We start from the raw sequence: 18,835 nt of genomic DNA, 5'->3' as shown, positions 1-18,835 counted from the left end.
TGCATATTTACCTAAATAAATCTGGTAAGTGTGTTAATTTCCTGGATCATGTGGCTGTTAAACTGATCTCAGATCTGAACTGAAGTCAGTCAGATGTTTTATGAACAGCTGATCGGCTTCATGGAGTTTTGTTACACTTAGGGATGCAAATTTTAATCAATTTCCTTAATCGATCGTCAGTCACGTTAATGACCAATTAATCGATTAATTGGTCAATAAAAAAATACAGCTTTTGAAATAGAAAATACAAAATGCGTGTTTTTACACCGCCTATTCAACAAATTAATCAACCAAGCATAATTCAAAAGGATTAAAAAATCCCGACAACAGACGTCTGTGTTTCCCACAGGCTGAAAATGTACTTTGGGATTACTTTATATTATTACTATATATTATATATGTATTTTGTCTTGACTTTGTGTCCAGTGGAAGCCAGCTGGGGAATATGCAGTGAAGTCTCTGCACTGCTCTCATGTTAACTTTCTGAGTGTAGAGCAGTGTTAGGATTGTCCAGTTGAGAAGAACAGCTGTCCCGGGACGGGAGGAAGAAACAGTGTCGCTCCAACTTCACCAGCCGGGGAAATCTTCCTGCGTTCCCCGTCACTGTGCTTGTAGTCTTTCTGTATTTCAACATTGTATTACAATGTTTACAATGAACACTGTCGTTTTTTCAGATGTAATTCTCCTTCGCTGGACTTTTCGCCCGCTTGCTTGGCTTTCCTCTTCCTCTGTATAAGCGGTGAAAGTTAAATTGCACCCTCATGTGGTAAATGATTTCGGCAAAAAATGAGAAATAGCACATAGCCTACATTGTCGATTAATCAGTTAATATATGATTGATCGATCAAATTCTTAACGGTGATTAATCGATCGTCGATTAATCATTAACATCCCCAGTTACAATAGATATACACTCACCGAGCACTTTATTAGGAACACCTGTACACCTGCTTATTCATGCCATTATCCAATCAGCCAATCATGTGGCAGCAGTGCAGTGCATCAGATCATGCAGATACAGGTCAGCAGCTTCAGTTCACGTTCACATCAAACATCAGAACGGGGAGAACATGTGACCTCAGAGACTTTGACCGCGGCGTGGCTGTCTGGTTTGAGTATTTCTGAACCGGCTGATCTCCTGGGATCTTCACACACAGCGGTCTCTAGAGTTCACACAGAACTGTGCGAAAAACAAAAACCATCCAGCGAGCGGCGGTTCTGCGGACGGAAACGCCTCGTGGATGAGAGAGGTCAGAGGAGAACGAGCTGACAGAAAGGCTTCGGTAACTCAGATGACCTCTTTACAGCTGAGGGAGCAGAACAGCATCCCAGAATGCACCACGTCCCACCTGGAGGAGGAAGGCACTGAGCTGAAAGCTGATACCTGCCCAGTATTAGTAAGGTGTTCCTAATAAAGTGCTCGGTGAGTGGAAATTTAAAGCCCCTGTTTAACCAATGGGAGCGATGGACCGGAGCGGAGTGGAACAAATCAGTTTCTTACAGACAGCGGCTTCTCCGTCGTTTCCGTCAGCGGAGCGCAGCCTGGAAATCTTTCTCTTCCTATTTTTATTTTTTTTTTAATTTTGGGATGTCTGGATTATCCAGTCAGCTCCCGTGTGTCTGCAGCGACTTTCCTGCTCGTTTCTCACACTCGTCTCATCTGGAGATCCCAGGCGTCAAGTTTGTTCTGGTCTGAACCGGTCTGTCAGAGTTAGTTTCCACATCCGGCCTCCGGGACGCCAACACAGACACACTCAGTACTGGCTATAATAAATCACAACTCATTAATATACTGATTTTTAATTAAGTAATTAGGTTCAATTAGGTTCAGGGATCAGTAATATGAACTCTGTCGTAACATCAGCCACAGGAACTACTACAACATCGGCAAAGGTGTGTCCTCCACCTGTCTCACCCCGACCTGTCTCACCCCGACCTGTCTCCCCCCGACCTGTCTCACCCCGACCTGTCTCACCTGCCCGTCCCCCTGAGCTACAGTGTTTTCACAACAGACTCCACCTGGCCAAGTAGTGTTCCAGTCCAGAAGAGTCAAGTGAACTGGTTTCATGTCCCACTGTTTAAAACCCACAGACCTACAGGACTGTTATGAAGTCAGCTAACAGACGGAGTCAGTAACTAGCGATACTATGCTAACCGCTAACCGCTAACAGCGGTTTAATCAACTGTGTTTCAAAGTGACAGAGCCGTGGGGTCGCAGGAGTGACCCGACTCCACCCACAATGTGCCAACGCAGTTAGACCTGACCTGTAGTTAGACCTCACCTGTAGTTAGACCTCACCTGTAGTTAGACCTCACCTGTGTTCTCCACGGTGGGCGTGGCCAGGCTGAAGGGGCGGGGCTGTGGGCTGGCTGGAGCCGGCAGGTCGCCCATCAGGAATCCGGGAAGGAACTGAGCTCCAGAACCAGAACCAGGTTTAGGAGAGGTGGGAGAACCGAGGGTCATGGGTTCAGATCCTGCTGGGGGGGGGGGCAGAGAGAGAGAGAGAGAGAGAGAGAGAGCGAGAGAGAGAGAAGCTCAGTCAGTCTGCTGCTGCCCCTAATGGACTCTCGGGCCCAATCCCAAACCAGCCCCTAACCCCTCGCCCTATCCACTCCCCCTCTGTTTGCCATATTAAGGGCCGTCCCAAACCAATTAACGGGAGTGTAAGCGGACTGTAAAACCCTCCGATCGTCCACTAGCAGGAAGCGCACCTGCAACAGGAGACTGGAGGAAACACCAGACAAATGTTAAGTTCCATCTCTCTACTTGTCAAGTATTTTTGATCGTTCGCACACAGCTTTGTTTTCCTCACGCTGACTTTACAGCCTCAAACTAAATCACAGAATGTGTTGTGAAGTTTAAAACTTTGTCTCTCAGGTCGCTTGACTTGTAGCAAACCCAGAAATGCCTTTATGCACGCAAACAAAAAGAGTCCAGTTTACTTCACATTTCATTCTCATGGTTTTGGATGTTCTGTGTTTACAGGACAGTCAGCCTGTTATCGTTGCCTCTCGTAAAATTTGAAACGGCAAAACAGCCGCGTGAGCGCACCGTCTATCGGTTGCCATGGTGATGTCTACTTCCAATTCTTCCGGTAGAGTGGCGAGGGCGTCCCACAGTTTGTCGATTCATTTCTACCCTCCCCCTTCATCCGAAGGCCTCCACAGCTCCACAGTGTAACTTGATTTGGAGTGACACTTGGTAGTGAGGTGGTAGTGGGAGGGGCTGGTGTGAGATCGGGCCCAGCTGTCTGTCTCACTCTTAGCGCCTCATGGCGAACGTCTGCTGCTGAGGCTCAAACTCACTGGCCTTCATCACGTCTCACCGTCACATGTTACCGTCACATGTTACCGTCACATGTTACCGTCTCATCTTAACCGTCACATGTTACCGTCACGTCTTAACCATCACGTTACCGTCACATGTTACCGTCACATGTTACCGTCACATGTTACCGTCACGTTACCGTCACATGTTACCGTCACGTCTTAACCATCACGTTACCGTCACATGTTACCGTCACGTTACCGTCACGTTACCGTCACGTTACCGTCACGTTACCGTCACATGTTACCGTCACGTTACCGTCACATCTGACCGTCACGTCTTAATCATCACGTTACCGTCACATGTTACCGTCACGTCTTAACCATCACGTTACCGTCACATGTTACCGTCACGTTACCGTCACGTTACCGTCACGTCTTAACCATCACGTTACCGTCACGTTACCGTCACGTTACCGTCACATCTGACCGTCACGTCTTACCGTCACGTCTTACCGTCACGTTACCGTCACATCTGACCGTCACGTCTTACCGTCACATGTTACCGTCACGTTACCGTCACATCTGACCGTCACGTCTTACCGTCACGTCTTACCGTCACGTTACCGTCACATTACCGTCACATCTGACCGTCACGTCTTACCGTCACATGTTACCGTCACGTTACCGTCACATCTGACCGTCACGTCTTACCGTCATGTCTTACCGTCATGTCTTACCGTCACGTTACCGTCACATCTGACCGTCACGTCTTACCGTCACATGTTACCGTCACGTTACCGTCACATCTGACCGTCACGTCTTACCGTCACGTCTTACCGTCACGTTACCGTCACATTACCGTCACGTCTGACCGTCACGTCTTACCGTCACGTTACCGTCACATTACCGTCACATCTGACCGTCACGTCTTACCGTCACATGTTACCGTCACGTTACCGTCACATCTGACCGTCACGTCTTACCGTCATGTCCGCGCCTCCATCAAAGTCCCACTACAGCTGACGCTGCCTGATGACGTCGAGCCTTCACAGTAAAAGTTCCTCAGCAATAAACCAAACCCGGTCGGGTCAGACAGAACGTTCTAGACAAAGTATAAACTTCTGTCATCCAGAAGTCGCTTCTTAACCCGCTCAGTTCCTCCTTCTGTCTCTTTTGTTTTGGTTTGTTGCAGAGGAACTTTTACTCTGAAGGCTCGGCTCATCAGCAGGAGGCATCAGCTGCAGCTTCCACATCCAACAGCAAGTTCTGTGACAACAGGAGACTTTACTGGGACTGTAACAGAGGTGAGGACATGATGAGGGACAGGGACAGGGACATGGACAAGAACAAGGACCGGGACAGGGACGGGGACAAGAACAAGGACCGGGACAGGGACGGGGACAAGAACAAGGACGGGGACAAGGACATGGACAAGGACATGGACAAGGACATGGACAAGGACGGGGACAGGGACAAGGACCGGGTCGGGGACGGGGACGGGGACGGGGACGGGGACAGGCAAAGAGCTGGAGCTGCAGCAACAGATCACGGTCAGCAGGTGACTGGAGACTGAAAACAGATCAATACAGCAAGCAGGAACACGGAGGAACACGTGGAACACGTGGAACATGGAGGGACACGGAGGAACACGGTGGAACAGGGAGGAACATGGAGGAACATGGTGGAACAGGGAGGAACATGGAGGAACATGGTGGAACGTGGAGGAACATGGTGGAACGTGGAGGAACATGGTGGAACACGAAGGGACATGGTGGAACACGAAGGGACATGGAGGAACACGGAGGAACATGGTGGAACATGGTGGAACACGGAGGAACATGGTGGAACGTGGAGGGACACGGTGGAACACGAAGGGACATGGTGGAACACGGAGGAACCAACCAGACGAAAGGTTCACTAAAAACAGAAAGGTTCTGCTGAAAAACTTCTTCCGGGTGGATCAGCTGTTTACTGCAGTTTGGTGTTAAACGTTTTTGTTTCCCGCGCGCTGTTTGAGTCCAACAGGTTTCTATATGAAGCAGCTGGTTTCTGTTAAACCGGCCGGTTAGTTAGCTGCTAGCTGCTAGCTGCTAGCTGTAAGCAGCTGACTTTAACTGAGCTAACATGTTTAGACACACGGGTCAGATCAGAAATAATAAATAGTAATGAAACAGAAAACAACAGATAAACAGAAAACCAAACCTTGTAAGTCCATCACAGGCTGGCCGCGACTTTCAAAAGAAGTGAGGAGCGGAGAGCTAGCTAGCTGTCAGCTAGTTCAGCTAAGCTAACTGCTACGTCACGAGACTCTTCCTAGAACAATCTCAGCTAAACAAAAAGAAGTTTGATGTTTTACTGAATAAATCTGTTGCAGATCCAATTTGAAACGGAACGTTCGGGCGGAATGAGCGGCGGCACAGCTACGTCCGGCGCATCTAGACGGCGTCATCAAAGATGCGTTCCTGACGGCTGGGACGTTTGTAGCGCGTCAGCTTGGTGGAGAGAAAACTGATAAAAACAAACCGAGAAACAATATTTAACCTGATTTTGCTCTTTATTTAAAAAATGTGGTATTTGGTTGTAATGAGTTTTTGTATCAGCGATGAAAAAGACTTTTTTCTTATTAATTTAATTTGAACAAAATTCCATATCCATGAATGTAAATTACCAACAGAAAGACTGTTATGTGTTCCTGGAGGAAATAAGTCTTTATGTTGATTTAATTTCTCTCTCTCATAACAAAAAGGCCATTAGAACTTTCAATATTTGTCATTTATATAAGGTCTTTGTGTAATTCAAGTAAATCTGTGTATCCCCCTTTATTAGGGGTCCAAGCACCGCAGGTGCTGGAACCCTGTTGTACTTGCTCACATTATTATTCTTCCGGATTCTTCTTCTTCTTCTGCCCTAAAGGTATCTGGATCTCAGAAACTGTAAGAGCTACAGCAACCAAACTTGGCAGATAGGTCCAAAGTCTCTGCCGCTACTCAGGCAACAAAAACCAAGTCAATTGGCCTCATGGTGGCGCTATAACAAGCAACTTTACATTTTGCCCTATAACTTCTGAACCGTATGACATAGAAACAAAATTCCATTGCCTCTGGATTCCCTGGGTCATTCCACATCTATATAAGACACGTCCATTTCCGCCATTTTAAATTTTGTCCAAAACTGTGTTTTCGCTACGAATTTTGTCCAATCTTCACCAAATTTGGCACACAGCATCTCTGGACTGTCCTGCACAAAAGTTATCACACAGTTTTTTGATAATCCATACCGTTTTGATATAATTGGCTTCCAAAGTTTGGTCAAATGTGGGTGGGGTCTTTTTTACAAAAATTGCCACAACTCAGGAAGGCATTGTGCTATCTTACTCAAATTTGGTACAGGTATGCAGGTATCTACTCTGAGGTGATGTTCCAAAGTTGGTGTCATTGCGCCCATAGGGGGCGCTACAGCAACCTGTTAGATTTTAAATGGCCATAACTTTGTGACTGAAAATTATAGAAACACAATTCCCTTGTTGCCCACAAGGTTTTCCGCCACTTTGATTTTTGTGAAAAACACATTTTTCCCTACTCCTCTTACAAATTTGATCCAATCTCCACCAAATGTGGCTCACAGCTTATCTGGACAGTCCTGCACAAAAGTTATCAAGCAGTTTTTTGATTTTCCATACCGTTTTGCTACAATTGGCTTTCAAAATTTGAAGGCAGGGCCTAATAAACTAAAATTGCCATAACTCATGAGAATCTTGTTCTACCTTAACCAATCTTGATACACATGTACACCGATCAATTCTGAGGTAACATGCAAAATTTGATGGTATTTCGCCAATAGGTGGCGCTATAGCAACATCATAACTTTAACTGGCCAAAACACACTGACTTTCAATATGGGTTGGACTATCACCTATGAGCCAATCACTTGACCCTTTGCTTTGTTTCCCTACTACAGAGTGGTCAAGCTCAGGTCTTTGGACCACAAGGTTGTGAGCTCAAGTCCCTGATGAACTCTGACCATTTTGAAGTTTCATGACAAGTAAATCAACACTAAATCACACAGAAAACTCAAAGCAGGTGTTTGACATCATCTGTCAGTGGCAAAATACCTGATTGGCATCACTGACTGGGGTGTGGCCAGACGTTTCACCCACAGAGAGCAGTGCAGCAGCGGCTTTTTGGCCCATGTGACTTACTATTGTTTTATTCATTAATGGAGAGCACTGCAATGTTTTATAAAGTGATTAGCACTGTCAGTCTGTCAATCATAGGCTGCAGTATCGTAATACTTCTCCCTGTAGTTACTTTCTCCTCAGTAAACTTGTAACAGGAGATTAGCTCAGTAGGTAAAGTGTCTGCCTCTTGTGTGGAAGGTTGTGGGTTCAAATCCAGGCTTGTCCTTTCTGAAGCCGTTAGTTGATAAGAACAAGAGAAATGTGTTCTAATAGAAAGTTTGGCCATTGTGAATAACTTCAGTAATGTGGTTGCAATGAAATGATGAACTTGACAGAAGTCACGGGTCAACACAAGCCGGTGCTGAGCGTTAACTAACAGAGTGTGTGTCCGATCTTCACAACCTGTCAGCTTCTGTGTGTCTTTCTACCTTCTGTAATGTTTTGTCTGTCTTTTCAAATTGTGCTTGGACCTCGCCCATTGCCGCTTGCGGCTATATTTAATATTATTTTCTTTACGTCAATTATTTAATTTATCTGTTATTGTATGCCTGTCATTATCTTACCTTTTTGTATGACTTTGCTGTAATAGACTGACAGAAGTTCAGCTCTCCTGATGGAGCAGATGCTGCAGTAACATGAACCACTCAGTGTTACTGCTGTTGTACTTTTTATTTTATTTTTCTGTTGTATGTATTGAATGTGTTGGACTGTATCTGACCTGCTGTTACTGGATCACATCCTTTATTTCCATTCACCTCTTTCCATCAAGGACACAGTGGAAATAAACTGAGTGGAAATAATCTCAGCAGCTTTATCGTTTTTACTGTTTGTTTTTATTGTTGTTTTTTTTTAACTCTACATGTTTCCAGGCTTTGTGTTTCTTTTAAATGTCTAATGAATCAAATCAAATCAAAAACTAGTTTATAAGTTTACTAGTTTATATAATGAAGAATAAAATTTAAATAAAGACTAGTTCACCATCACTCTATTCAGCGTTTTCTTTAATGAAACATGCAGCAGAGGAGAAAAACAGAGGCAATTTCACTTTGAGCTTTTATGTACAAAAAATTGACAAAACTTTTACTAAATATTTACTAAACTTTTAAACATTTACTAAATATGAACTAGGCTAAATATTTACTAAGCATTTACTAAATATTTAAACATTTACTAAACTTTTACTAAACTTTTACAAAACATTTAAACATATACTAAACATTTAAACATTTACTAAACATTTACTAAATATTTACTAAACATTTAAACATTTACTAAACATTTAAACATTTACTAAATATTTACTAAACATTTAAACATTTACTAAACATTTAAACATTTACTAAATATTTACTAAACATTTAAACATTTACTAAACATTTACTGGACAAAGCAGCGTCTGTTCGCACCGCTCTCCTCTCAACACTGAACAGTTTTAAAGCAGGAAGTAACTGGAACATATGAGACCAACTGAAGCTTGAGATATAATATAATATAATATAATATAATATATACAGTATATATATCTATATATATATAGATATATATATATATATGATATTATATATACAGGATGAGCAGGAGGCAGCGGATCAGACTGAAGGTTTTTACTGTTTTATATGTTAACACTAACACTGTCTGCAGGAACAGTTACAATCTGACCTTCACTTTAACTTTAACTTTAATACTAGTACTACTAATCATCATCATCATCATCATCATCATCATCATCATCATCATCTGTGGCTCAGTGTTGTTGTTCTTTCATAGAAATATTATATAATAATATAGAATAGAATATAATGGTTTTCATAGAAATATAATAATATAGAATATAATCTAATGGTTTTCATAGAAATAAAATGATATAGAATATAATCTCATGTTTATCACAGAGTTTGTCACAAAAAAAAACAACCTTTTCCGAGTCTGGCAACTGAACGCACCAAATCCTTCTTCTTACGTCATCGGAGCGAGACCGGCGATTCCTGAGCTGCGTCAAGTTGCCAGATTCAGACAGAATAATACCGGAAGTTAAGCGGAAAATAATTCAGAGAAGAAATAAAGAACGAGAGAAACTGCAGTGGAGCCTTAGCCCCGCCCCTCTGAACTCCCTCCACACAGAAACCCAGACTCCCTTCATTCAAAAACTAATTCCAAACCACCTTTTCAAAAAGGCCTAAAATATCTGACTCCCGCTGCTGCTGAAACACTCTTGTCATTATTTTAACATCTTTATTTATTATCATCACTTTTGTATCAATTGTTTTTATGTATTTCTTTTCTTTTCTCCCTAGCTGTTGTAAAGTGTCTTTGAGTTCCATGTAAAGCACTTACAAATAAAATGTATTATTATTATTTAATATTATATATATATCAATTATATATATTGAGTATTATATATATATATATATACACACACACATATATATGTAAATTTAATGTAAATGACATATTATATATTATGATACATATAGACACACACACACTCTATTATCAGTTATCATATAGAGTTATTCTTCATGTTTCACAAAGTAACTCGTATTGTTTGATAAATGTTTGCAGGCATTCTGATTGGCTCCCGGAGCTAATAGCAAGCTCGTGATCAAGAGTAATTAGAGTTCTGTATTTATCATTAATTGGAGTATTTATTTGTCTCTATTGAGGTTAGGGAGACTGACTGTCTCACAGTCTGTTGTCCGCTCTCTGGGTCACGTGGTGAAAGAGCCGCAGGGAGTCAGACTGCAGACCCGGAGACCGGAGTTCGATTCCCGGCAGCAACATTCCGTGTCGCGGGACTTCAGACTCTTATGAAGTCTCGTTAGTCTTGTTAGTCTTTTTAGTCTTGTTATATAAAACATTCAGAAACAGCTGACGGACCAAAAAGACTGTAATTTTGAAAGTCCTGACCGGAAGCGGTGTGCTTATTGTGTCGAACTTGATCCCGGTCTGAACCGGACACTGAGCCGGACTCTGCTGCAGACTTTTAAAAGTTGAGACGCATCAAGGTAAAGAAGAACTTTGTCAATAAATGTTAGATTTCCCTCAACAACAGGAGGCTGCTGGTTTGATGCCTGTTAGCTAACCAGCTAACCGCTAACCAGCTAACTAGCTAACCAGCCAAGCTGCTAAACTAACAGAGTTGTGAAAGTTGCTGCTGACGACACACAGCTAGCTTAGCTCAGCTTAAATTCATTAGCTAGCTCATCACTAATTAGCTAACCCGCTCGCTCTCAGATGCTGCACGGGTTTCTGAGCTAGTTCATTAACTTTAACCTGACAGTTTAAATGGAGGTTTGGTAGCTTTTCACTAGCAGCTGCTAACGCTAAGCTAGCATCTGTACAACCAACACTGGAACTAATTACCTGTCTGTCTGTCTGTCTCTCTGCCTGTCTGTCTGCCTGCCTGTCTGTCTCTCTGCCTGTCTGTCTGTCTCTCTGTCTGTCTGTCTGTCTCTCTGTCTGTCTGCCTGTCTGTCTGTCTGTCTGTCTGCCTGTCTGTCTCTCAGTGTTAGTAACATGTCTTTTGATGTTCAGTGTAGTTTTGACAGACAGATTCTGTCATGTGACTGGAGATTAAAATTCAAAACTGAACTAAATTAAAGTCTGTATAGAAACACTGCTGGTTTACTGGGAGCAGCTTTGTGTTTACTGGTTGGACTGGAGGCAGAGTGACTCTGTAAGGAGGAGAACAATACTGATATCTGCCTGTCTGTCTGCCTGTCTGTCTGCCTGTCTGTGTGTGTTCCCTGCTGGTTGTAGTGTTGTCAGTAGGAATGTTCTCCAGAAGCTCCGCCCCCCCCGGCCGCCCGGCTCCTGCTGCCCAGCTCCGGCTGCTGCTGCTGGGCTTCCTGCTGGCGGCGGTTTGGGCGGAGAGCCGCGACTATTACGATCTGCTGGGAGTCAGCAGAGAGGCGACGACCCGAGAAATACGACAAGCCTTCAAAAAGCTGGCGCTCACCATGCACCCCGACAAAAACCCTGTGAGTTACCCCAAAAACCCTGAACCCTAAACCCTGTCACCTGCACCCCGACAAAAACCCTGTGAGTTACCCCAAAAACCCTGAACCCTAAACCCTGTCACCCGCACCCCGACAAAAACCCTGTGAGTTACCCCAAAAACCCTGAACCCTAAACCCTGTCACCCGCACCCCGACAAAAACCCTGTGAGTTACCCCAAAAACCCTGAACCCTAAACCCTGTCACCCGCACCCCGACAAAAACCCTGTGAGTTACCCCAAAAACCCTGAACCCTAAACCCTGTCACCCGCACCCCGACAAAAACCCTGTGAGTTACCCCAAAAACCCTGAACCCTAAACCCTGTCACCCGCACCCCGACAAAAACCCTGTGAGTTACCCCAAAAACCCTGAACCCTAAACCCTGTCACCTGCACCCTGATGTATCTCCTTGTCAAAGCCCTCTAAGCCAGTTTTCTCCACCAGCGCCCCTCGAGGTCCAGGAGACCAACCAACCAGTCAGCTGCTCATTACGCTGACTGGCTCCTCCAATCAGTGAAATGAGCTGCTGTGATTGGTTGGTTTGAGGGAAATCCTCCATGGACCCTCGGTGTAACCTTCTGAACCTGAGAAGAACCCTGTGCGACCGATCGATCTTTCAGATGATAAATCTATCAAACATATTGATCATCTCTCTCTCACAGAATGACGACTCGGCCCATGAAAAGTTCCTGCAGGTGAATCGAGCGTACGAGGTTCTGAAGGACGAAGACCTGAGGAAGAAATATGATAAATATGGAGAGAAGGGATTGGACGATCAGCAGGGAGGACGCTACGAGAGCTGGAACTACTACCGCTACGACTTCGGTAGGTAACCGTGGTAGCAGACTGACTGACTAAGCAGCCAGATAAGACTTGACCTGGTTCAGCAGTGTCTCTCCAGCTGTTCAGCTCAGACCGGAGTCATGTTCCTCCACAGCTGATCCGGGTCAGATGGTGTTGATGCTTTTCAAATCAGATTTCCCCAGTGAGTGCCCAGTGGGTTAACATGCGTCTTGACTTGTTTTCCTTAGGTTTCCCTGACATGTTCGCAGCTCCATCACAAGCAGCAAAACATCTGTGGCAGCTCTTACCAAGTTCTCACTGACTGTTTGACACTTAGTAAGAATCCTATCAAGGCGTCATCGGGTAGAAGACATTAAAACATGTTCACTAATGGAAACCAGCCGCTGTTCCACCTGGAAAGAAATCTTTATTCCTAAAGGTCTTGCAGTGCTTAATTACCTTGTTAAATACTTTAAACTGTCTTTCTGTCTGTCTGTCTGTCTGTCCAGGTATCTATGACGATGATTTGGAGGTCATCACGCTGGACAGAGGAGACTTTGGTAAGAGTTATTGAAGGATCATTCCAGTTTTTTTCAAGCTGGGTCATATTTTTCTTGTTTTTTCCATCATGACGATTGTGTTAAAAATGTTGTCACTTATTTAAATTTGTGACACCAGGTAGGAGATATCACATCGGTTAGTTATGTACTTTTAATTAGCCCTGTTTTTGTTTGTGGTTGATTAATGGATAAGTAGATAGACAGGTAGTAATGTGTCTGTCTGTTTTTCAGAAGCAGCAGTGAACTCTGGAGAAATCTGGTTCATCAACTTCTATTTCCCACGATGCTCCCACTGTCACCAGCTGGCTCCTACGGTAACACACACTAAACTCACACTAAACACACACCAAACTCACTCTAAACACACACTAAACTCACTCTAAGCTCACACTAAACTCACTCTAAGCTCACACTAAACTCACACTAATCTCACACTAAACACACACTAAACTCACTCTAAACACACACTAAACTCACTCTAAGCTCACACTAAACTCACACTAAACTCACTCTAAACACACACTAAACTCACTCTAAACTCACACTAAACTCACACTAAACTCACTCTAAACACACACTAAACTCACACTAAACTCACACTAAACACACTCTAAAAACACACTAAACACACACAGACAGTGCAGAAAGGAGAACGTAAATGGTGGGCTACTAAGTTCATTAAGACATTTTAGAGAATTGAATGACTGTTTACCAGAATGCTATTAAACATTGCATATCAAAATACTTCATAATACCTTATAAATACCTTATTATTGCAAAGAACTCCAGGGTTAAGAGTATAGACTCGGTCATCAGCCTCTTCTCTGGTATGTGCGAGGAGTTTTTAATTATTTCAAAAAGAAGGTGGACAGTATCAGGTAAGTTAATTTATTTCTACGGCCCTTCAACACAGTCTGTCTCAAAGGACTTTACAGAGAATGAGCCTACCTAGGTCTAACTGATGAACAATCAATAACAGAACAAAATGATCAATACAGTCTGCAGCAAAATAAAACAAAAGGAAGCAAAACAAAACAAGACACAAAACAGCATGTTGGAAAGACAAAGCGGACCGACCGAACCGACCAGCAGCACCAACCTGAGAACCTCAGTGAAGACGAGTAGAAACTCCAAGAAAACATTATTAGGAAAGAAATGGAAGAAAGTTGGGTGGGCCAAGTCAAAGAGGGATCCGCTTTACAAATTATAAACAGCGAACCCTTGTTTTAAACATGCTGTAATTCAACCACTTCTAAATAAACCTAATCTGGATCCCCTTACTTTTAAAAGTTATAGACTCATTTCCAAACTACTTTTATTGCAGGTTTTAGAAAAGCAAGTGGCCACACAGTTGCTGTCGTTAATGAACAATAATAACATCTTTAAGAAATTTCAGTCAGGTTTTAGGTCTCCTCACAGTACAGTTAAAGTTACTAATGGTCTCCTTGCTAGGGATGGGAATCGAGAACCGGTTCCAGTTGAGAACCGGTTCCAAATCTGATCCATCGGAATCGTATGCCTCCGAGGTTATCAATTCCTTTTATCGATGCCGGCATGTTTTTCTGACAGTTGCGCATGCGCATTGCAAAAACTCATGCGTCATGACGTCAAACTCTGCATCTACGCTGCTGGAAAGATGACAACAGTGCTACGTGTAAGGTCTGTAAAATTATCATTTCTATGTTCACACAGCGTTTTTTGATGTGGAAAAAGCGCTGCCTGGAACGCTTTTTGTGACGAGAAATAAGAAGCGGATCACGGCAACGTCACCTGACGTTAGCCGAGCGGCTGCTAGCTCACTGACCGGCCGGTTAGCCGAGCGGCTGCTAGCTCACTAACCGGCCGGTTAGCCGAGCGGCTGCTAGCTCACTGACCGGCCGGTTAGCCGAGCGGCTGCTAGCTCACTGACCGGCCGGTTAGCCGAGCGGCTGCTAGCTCACTGACCGGCCGGTTAGCCGAGCGGCTGCTAGCTCACTGACCGGCCGGTTAGCCGAGCGGCTGCTAGCTCACTAACCGGCTGGTTAGCACTTCTATCAGACAGAACAGTGTTGTGCAACAAGCAAATGCTTACCAGATATTTCCAATACATGTCCAGTATAATCCATACTGCCTTTATGATTGCTGTTGCGGTAACGGAAATTCACTTATTACAACGTCCCATTTCTCCACCGGCACTTTCACTTTCTCCATATTTGTTGTTGCTATGGGAAACGGCCAGCGTCTCTGTGATCGCGATTGGTCGGCTGGGAAAAAGCGGTCACGTCACCCGGCACTTTTCTGAAAAGTTGAACATTTCTCAACTTTTGAAAGCGCTCCGCTCTGACGGAAAAAAACGCTGCTGCAGCGCTTTTAGGAGCGGCCGCCTTTTGTGCGCCTTGCGGCCGCTTCCCATTGCTTTTAATGAGGAAAGGGCGCTGGCGGTTGGGGAAAAAACGCTATGTGTGAACGCAGCCTAGGGTGGAAACACCAGCAATATGTTGAAACATCTTAGGGTAACCATCTAACCATCTTATTTGTTTTCCAAGTTATATCATTTTAAGAAAAGTAGCATTGTAATTTATTTGAACATGTTCAAATGTTATTAGGCAGACATTCTACACTGTGTTCAGACTCAAGAGATAATAAAACAGCTGCGTTGACGCTGAAAACCTGTGTAGGCCTACTTTTTTTTTCCACACAGAAAATTCGGGAATCAATAAGGGAATCGATAAAGAACCGGACCGATAAGCAGAATCGATAATGGCATTGGTATCAATAAAATCTTATCAATTCCCATCCCTACTCCTTGCAGCTGATGCTGCTGACTGCTCTGTTTTAATTCTTTTAGATTTTAGGGTTAGGGTTAGACACTGTGTTTGACACTGTTGACCATGCTAGTTTACTTGAACACCTTGAACGCTGGGTCAGCATCACTGATGACGCTCTGAAGTGGTTTCAGTCTTTCCTGGATAAAAGAACTTCCTGTTGTGGCAGGAAACGCCTCCTCCTCCTCAGCTCATCTCTCCTGTGGAGTCCCTCAGCGTTCGATCTTTGGCCCCTTGCTGTTTCTCTCTTTATATGCTTCCCTTAGGTCGTATTATTCGGAAACATAACATCTCTCTCCGCCGCTATGCAGATGACACCCAAATCTATCTTCCAATAAAACCTAGTGTCTCCAGCAGCTTAACCATCCTTAAGGCTTTGCCTCTCTGATGTCAGGTGCTGGACGCCACATGACTTCCTCCAGTTAGATGAAGACCAATCTCAGATTGTTCTGTTTGGTCCATCTACCTCCATCAAGCTGCTTGCGGTTTATGTTGGTAATCTGTCCACCTGTGGAAAGCCCGCTGCCAGAAATCTGGGTGTAATATTTGATTCTGTTTGGATGACCAAGTTAAGAGGCTGGTTCAGTCCTGCTTCCTCCAGTCCAAAAATATTTCCAAAATTAGTTTTTTATCCTTTACTGACCCTGAGAAGGTCATTCATGCCTTCATCTCCTCCAGATTACTGTAACTCTCTATCCGGTCTCACCCAGAATTCCCTCCATCATCTGCAATTAGCGCAAAATGCATCATATTACGCTCATTTCAGCCTCCCTGCTCTGCTTGCCAGTTAGTTTTAGGTAGATTTTAAGATTTTACTGATAACTTTTACGGCCCCAAGCTACATATCAGACCTTTTAATTCCCTATGAGCCGATGTGCAGCCTCAGATCCTCAGGCAGGACGTCTGTCTGAGGAGATCAGGCTGGATCAGTTTGATCTGTTAAAGCTCTTCTTCAAAAGCACTGCTGTGAACATCTTTTTTTGGTTAGTTTTGGTTTGTTAGTAGTTCATTAAATAGAGAGACAAATGGAGTGATCAGTACAACTGTCAACCAAATAAAACATCTGTCTACCTCTCTGTCTGCCTGTCTGTCTGCCTGTCTGTCTGCCAGTGGAGAGAGGTTGCTAAGGAGATGGATGGAGTAATCCGGATCGGAGCGGTGAACTGTGGAGACAACAACCGACTGTGTAGGAGTAAAGGAATCACCAGCTACCCCAGTCTGTATCTGTACAGGACTGGTCAGGTTAGTGTCACTAACTGACTGACTGACTGACTGACTGACTGACTGACTGACTGACTGACTGACTGACTGACTGACACTAACTCACTAACTACTGACTCTGTATCTATGTTGGACTGGTCAGGTTAGTGTTGCTAACTAATTAAATCAATAGCTGACTTACTGACTAACTAATCTACTGACTATCTATATAGGACTGGTCAGGTTAGTGTCACTGACTGACTCACTCACTCACTCACTCACTCACTCACTAGGTGGTTAAAGTTAAAGGAGGGGTATCATTTGCTTTTTCAGCAATTTTATATAATTACCTGCTGTCTATAAAATACATCTGTTAAGTTTTTTTCAGTAAAAATGGTTTAGTTATAGCTTTAGCTATTCACTTCCCCAAATAGGTCGTTTTACATAAGCAGCTTCTTATGCTAATGAGCTACTGCTCTGATTGGCTGGCCATTCTAGAAGGCCCGCCCTCCTCTTAGCGCTGATTGGTCGATTTCAGACAGTCCAGTGTCTACATAGAAACTGGAGCAAAATCTGACTGGCTTGTTTTATAGTTGGTGACTGTGGGGAAACAGCATAGTAAAATACTAGCACATCCTAGGATACCCCCCTTTAAGTAACTATGTTAGGATAATGCTCATTAGTTAGCTCATGGTTGGGTAAGGGCCGGTTCACATGCCGCGTCTTTTGTGCGCTCACATCCATTATTTTTAATGGACAATGCACGCAGACGCGCGCAAACGCGAGGGCGGCGGGAGATAAAAATATCTCAACTTTTTGGAACGCAGCAAGCGCACCGTGTGTCACCCGGCCTGGAGGCCTGAAATAAGCCTCGAGTCGCTCAGCATCCAAACGGAGGTCCAGGATCTACGTGATATTTCCGTACTCTTGTACGTTTTTTTGCGGGCTTGGAGAGACGGATGCATTCATGGCGAGATCTTTTTCTGCTTCAAATGTAGATCAAGAAGTAAAGCTACTACGACAGTTTTACTGCGATGGTAATATATTATTTCAGATAACTACTAACAAACTCTGTGTGAAGTGTTTGGTTGCTTGGCAACGCCAGGCGCACCCGTAGCGCGACCGTCCAAGCACACTTGATAAAAGTTGGGTGTTCAGGGTCCACTCAGCGCGCCTCGCATTTTCCAAGCGTTTTAGAGCGCTGCATGTGAATCGGCCCTAAGAGTCATTAATGAGGTTGTTGGTTTGTGTTTCCATAGAAACCAGAGAAGTATTATGGGGAGCGTTCTAAGGAGAATCTGGTCCAGTTCTCCATGCAGTTCATCACAACCACTGTTACTGAACTGTGGCAAGGTAAACTGGTCTTTACTGCTTTTCTATTCCAGACTGGTGTGGACTGGACTGGACTGGACTGGTCTGTACTGTCTGGACTGGACTAGACTCATCTGGTCTGGACTGTCTAGACTGGACTGGACTGTACTGGAACGGTCTGTCCTGGTCTAGACTGGTCTGGACTGTACTGGACTTGTCTAGACTGGTCTGGACTGGTCTGGACTGGACTGGACTGGTCTGTACTGGTCTAGACAGGAACGGTCTGTACTGGACTGGACTGGTCTGTACTGGTCTAGACAGGAACGGTCTGTACTGGTCTAGACTGGTCTGGACTGTACTGGACTGGTCTGGACTGGTCTGGTCTGGACTGGACTGGACTGGTCTGTACTGGTCTAGACTGGAACGGTCTGTACTGGTCTAGACTGGTCTGGACTGTACTGGACTTGTCTAGACTGGTCTGGACTGCTCTGTACTGGTCTGTACTACTGTCTGTACTGTCTGGACTGGACTGGACTTGTCTGGTCTAGACTGGTCTGTACTGGTCTAGACTGGTCTGGACTGGACTGGTCTGTACTGATCTAGACTGGACTGGACTGGTCTGGTCTGTACTGGTCTAGACTGGACTGGACTGGTCTGTACTGGTCTGGTCTGTGTTTTCTGACCTATGCGTGTTGTTGTGTTGTTGTGTTGTTGCTAGGCAACGTGTTCAGTG

At 44.2% G+C, this 18,835-nt stretch overlaps 2 protein-coding genes across 2 annotated transcripts in view; one reads left to right on the top strand and one right to left on the bottom strand.

The window, feature by feature from the left end:
* nup35 (nucleoporin 35) overlaps positions 1-5,627 on the bottom strand; it is an 11,019-nt gene extending 5,392 nt beyond the window's left edge. Inside the window, exons 1-2 of the mRNA XM_078285983.1 lie at positions 5,473-5,627; positions 2,317-2,478 (exon numbers count right to left, since the gene is read on the bottom strand). Of these exons, the coding sequence (XP_078142109.1) occupies positions 2,317-2,478; positions 5,473-5,485 (175 nt within the window). The 5' untranslated portion in view covers positions 5,486-5,627. The remainder of the gene's footprint in view (positions 1-2,316; positions 2,479-5,472) is intronic.
* A 4,752-nt stretch (positions 5,628-10,379) lies between these two features.
* dnajc10 (DnaJ (Hsp40) homolog, subfamily C, member 10) overlaps positions 10,380-18,835 on the top strand; it is a 37,301-nt gene continuing 28,845 nt past the window's right edge. Inside the window, exons 1-8 of the mRNA XM_071898473.2 lie at positions 10,380-10,452; positions 11,207-11,427; positions 12,107-12,269; positions 12,737-12,787; positions 13,019-13,101; positions 16,702-16,833; positions 18,051-18,144; positions 18,821-18,835. The exon at positions 18,821-18,835 is cut by the window's right edge and continues 63 nt beyond it. Coding sequence (XP_071754574.1) covers positions 11,221-11,427; positions 12,107-12,269; positions 12,737-12,787; positions 13,019-13,101; positions 16,702-16,833; positions 18,051-18,144; positions 18,821-18,835 — 745 coding nt within the window. The 5' untranslated portion in view covers positions 10,380-10,452; positions 11,207-11,220. The remainder of the gene's footprint in view (positions 10,453-11,206; positions 11,428-12,106; positions 12,270-12,736; positions 12,788-13,018; positions 13,102-16,701; positions 16,834-18,050; positions 18,145-18,820) is intronic.

Source organism: Centroberyx gerrardi, chromosome 10 (assembly GCF_048128805.1).
Source record: "Centroberyx gerrardi isolate f3 chromosome 10, fCenGer3.hap1.cur.20231027, whole genome shotgun sequence".
Classification (NCBI taxonomy): domain Eukaryota; kingdom Metazoa; phylum Chordata; class Actinopteri; order Beryciformes; family Berycidae; genus Centroberyx; species Centroberyx gerrardi.
This window is presented reverse-complemented; position numbering and strand designations above follow the sequence as displayed.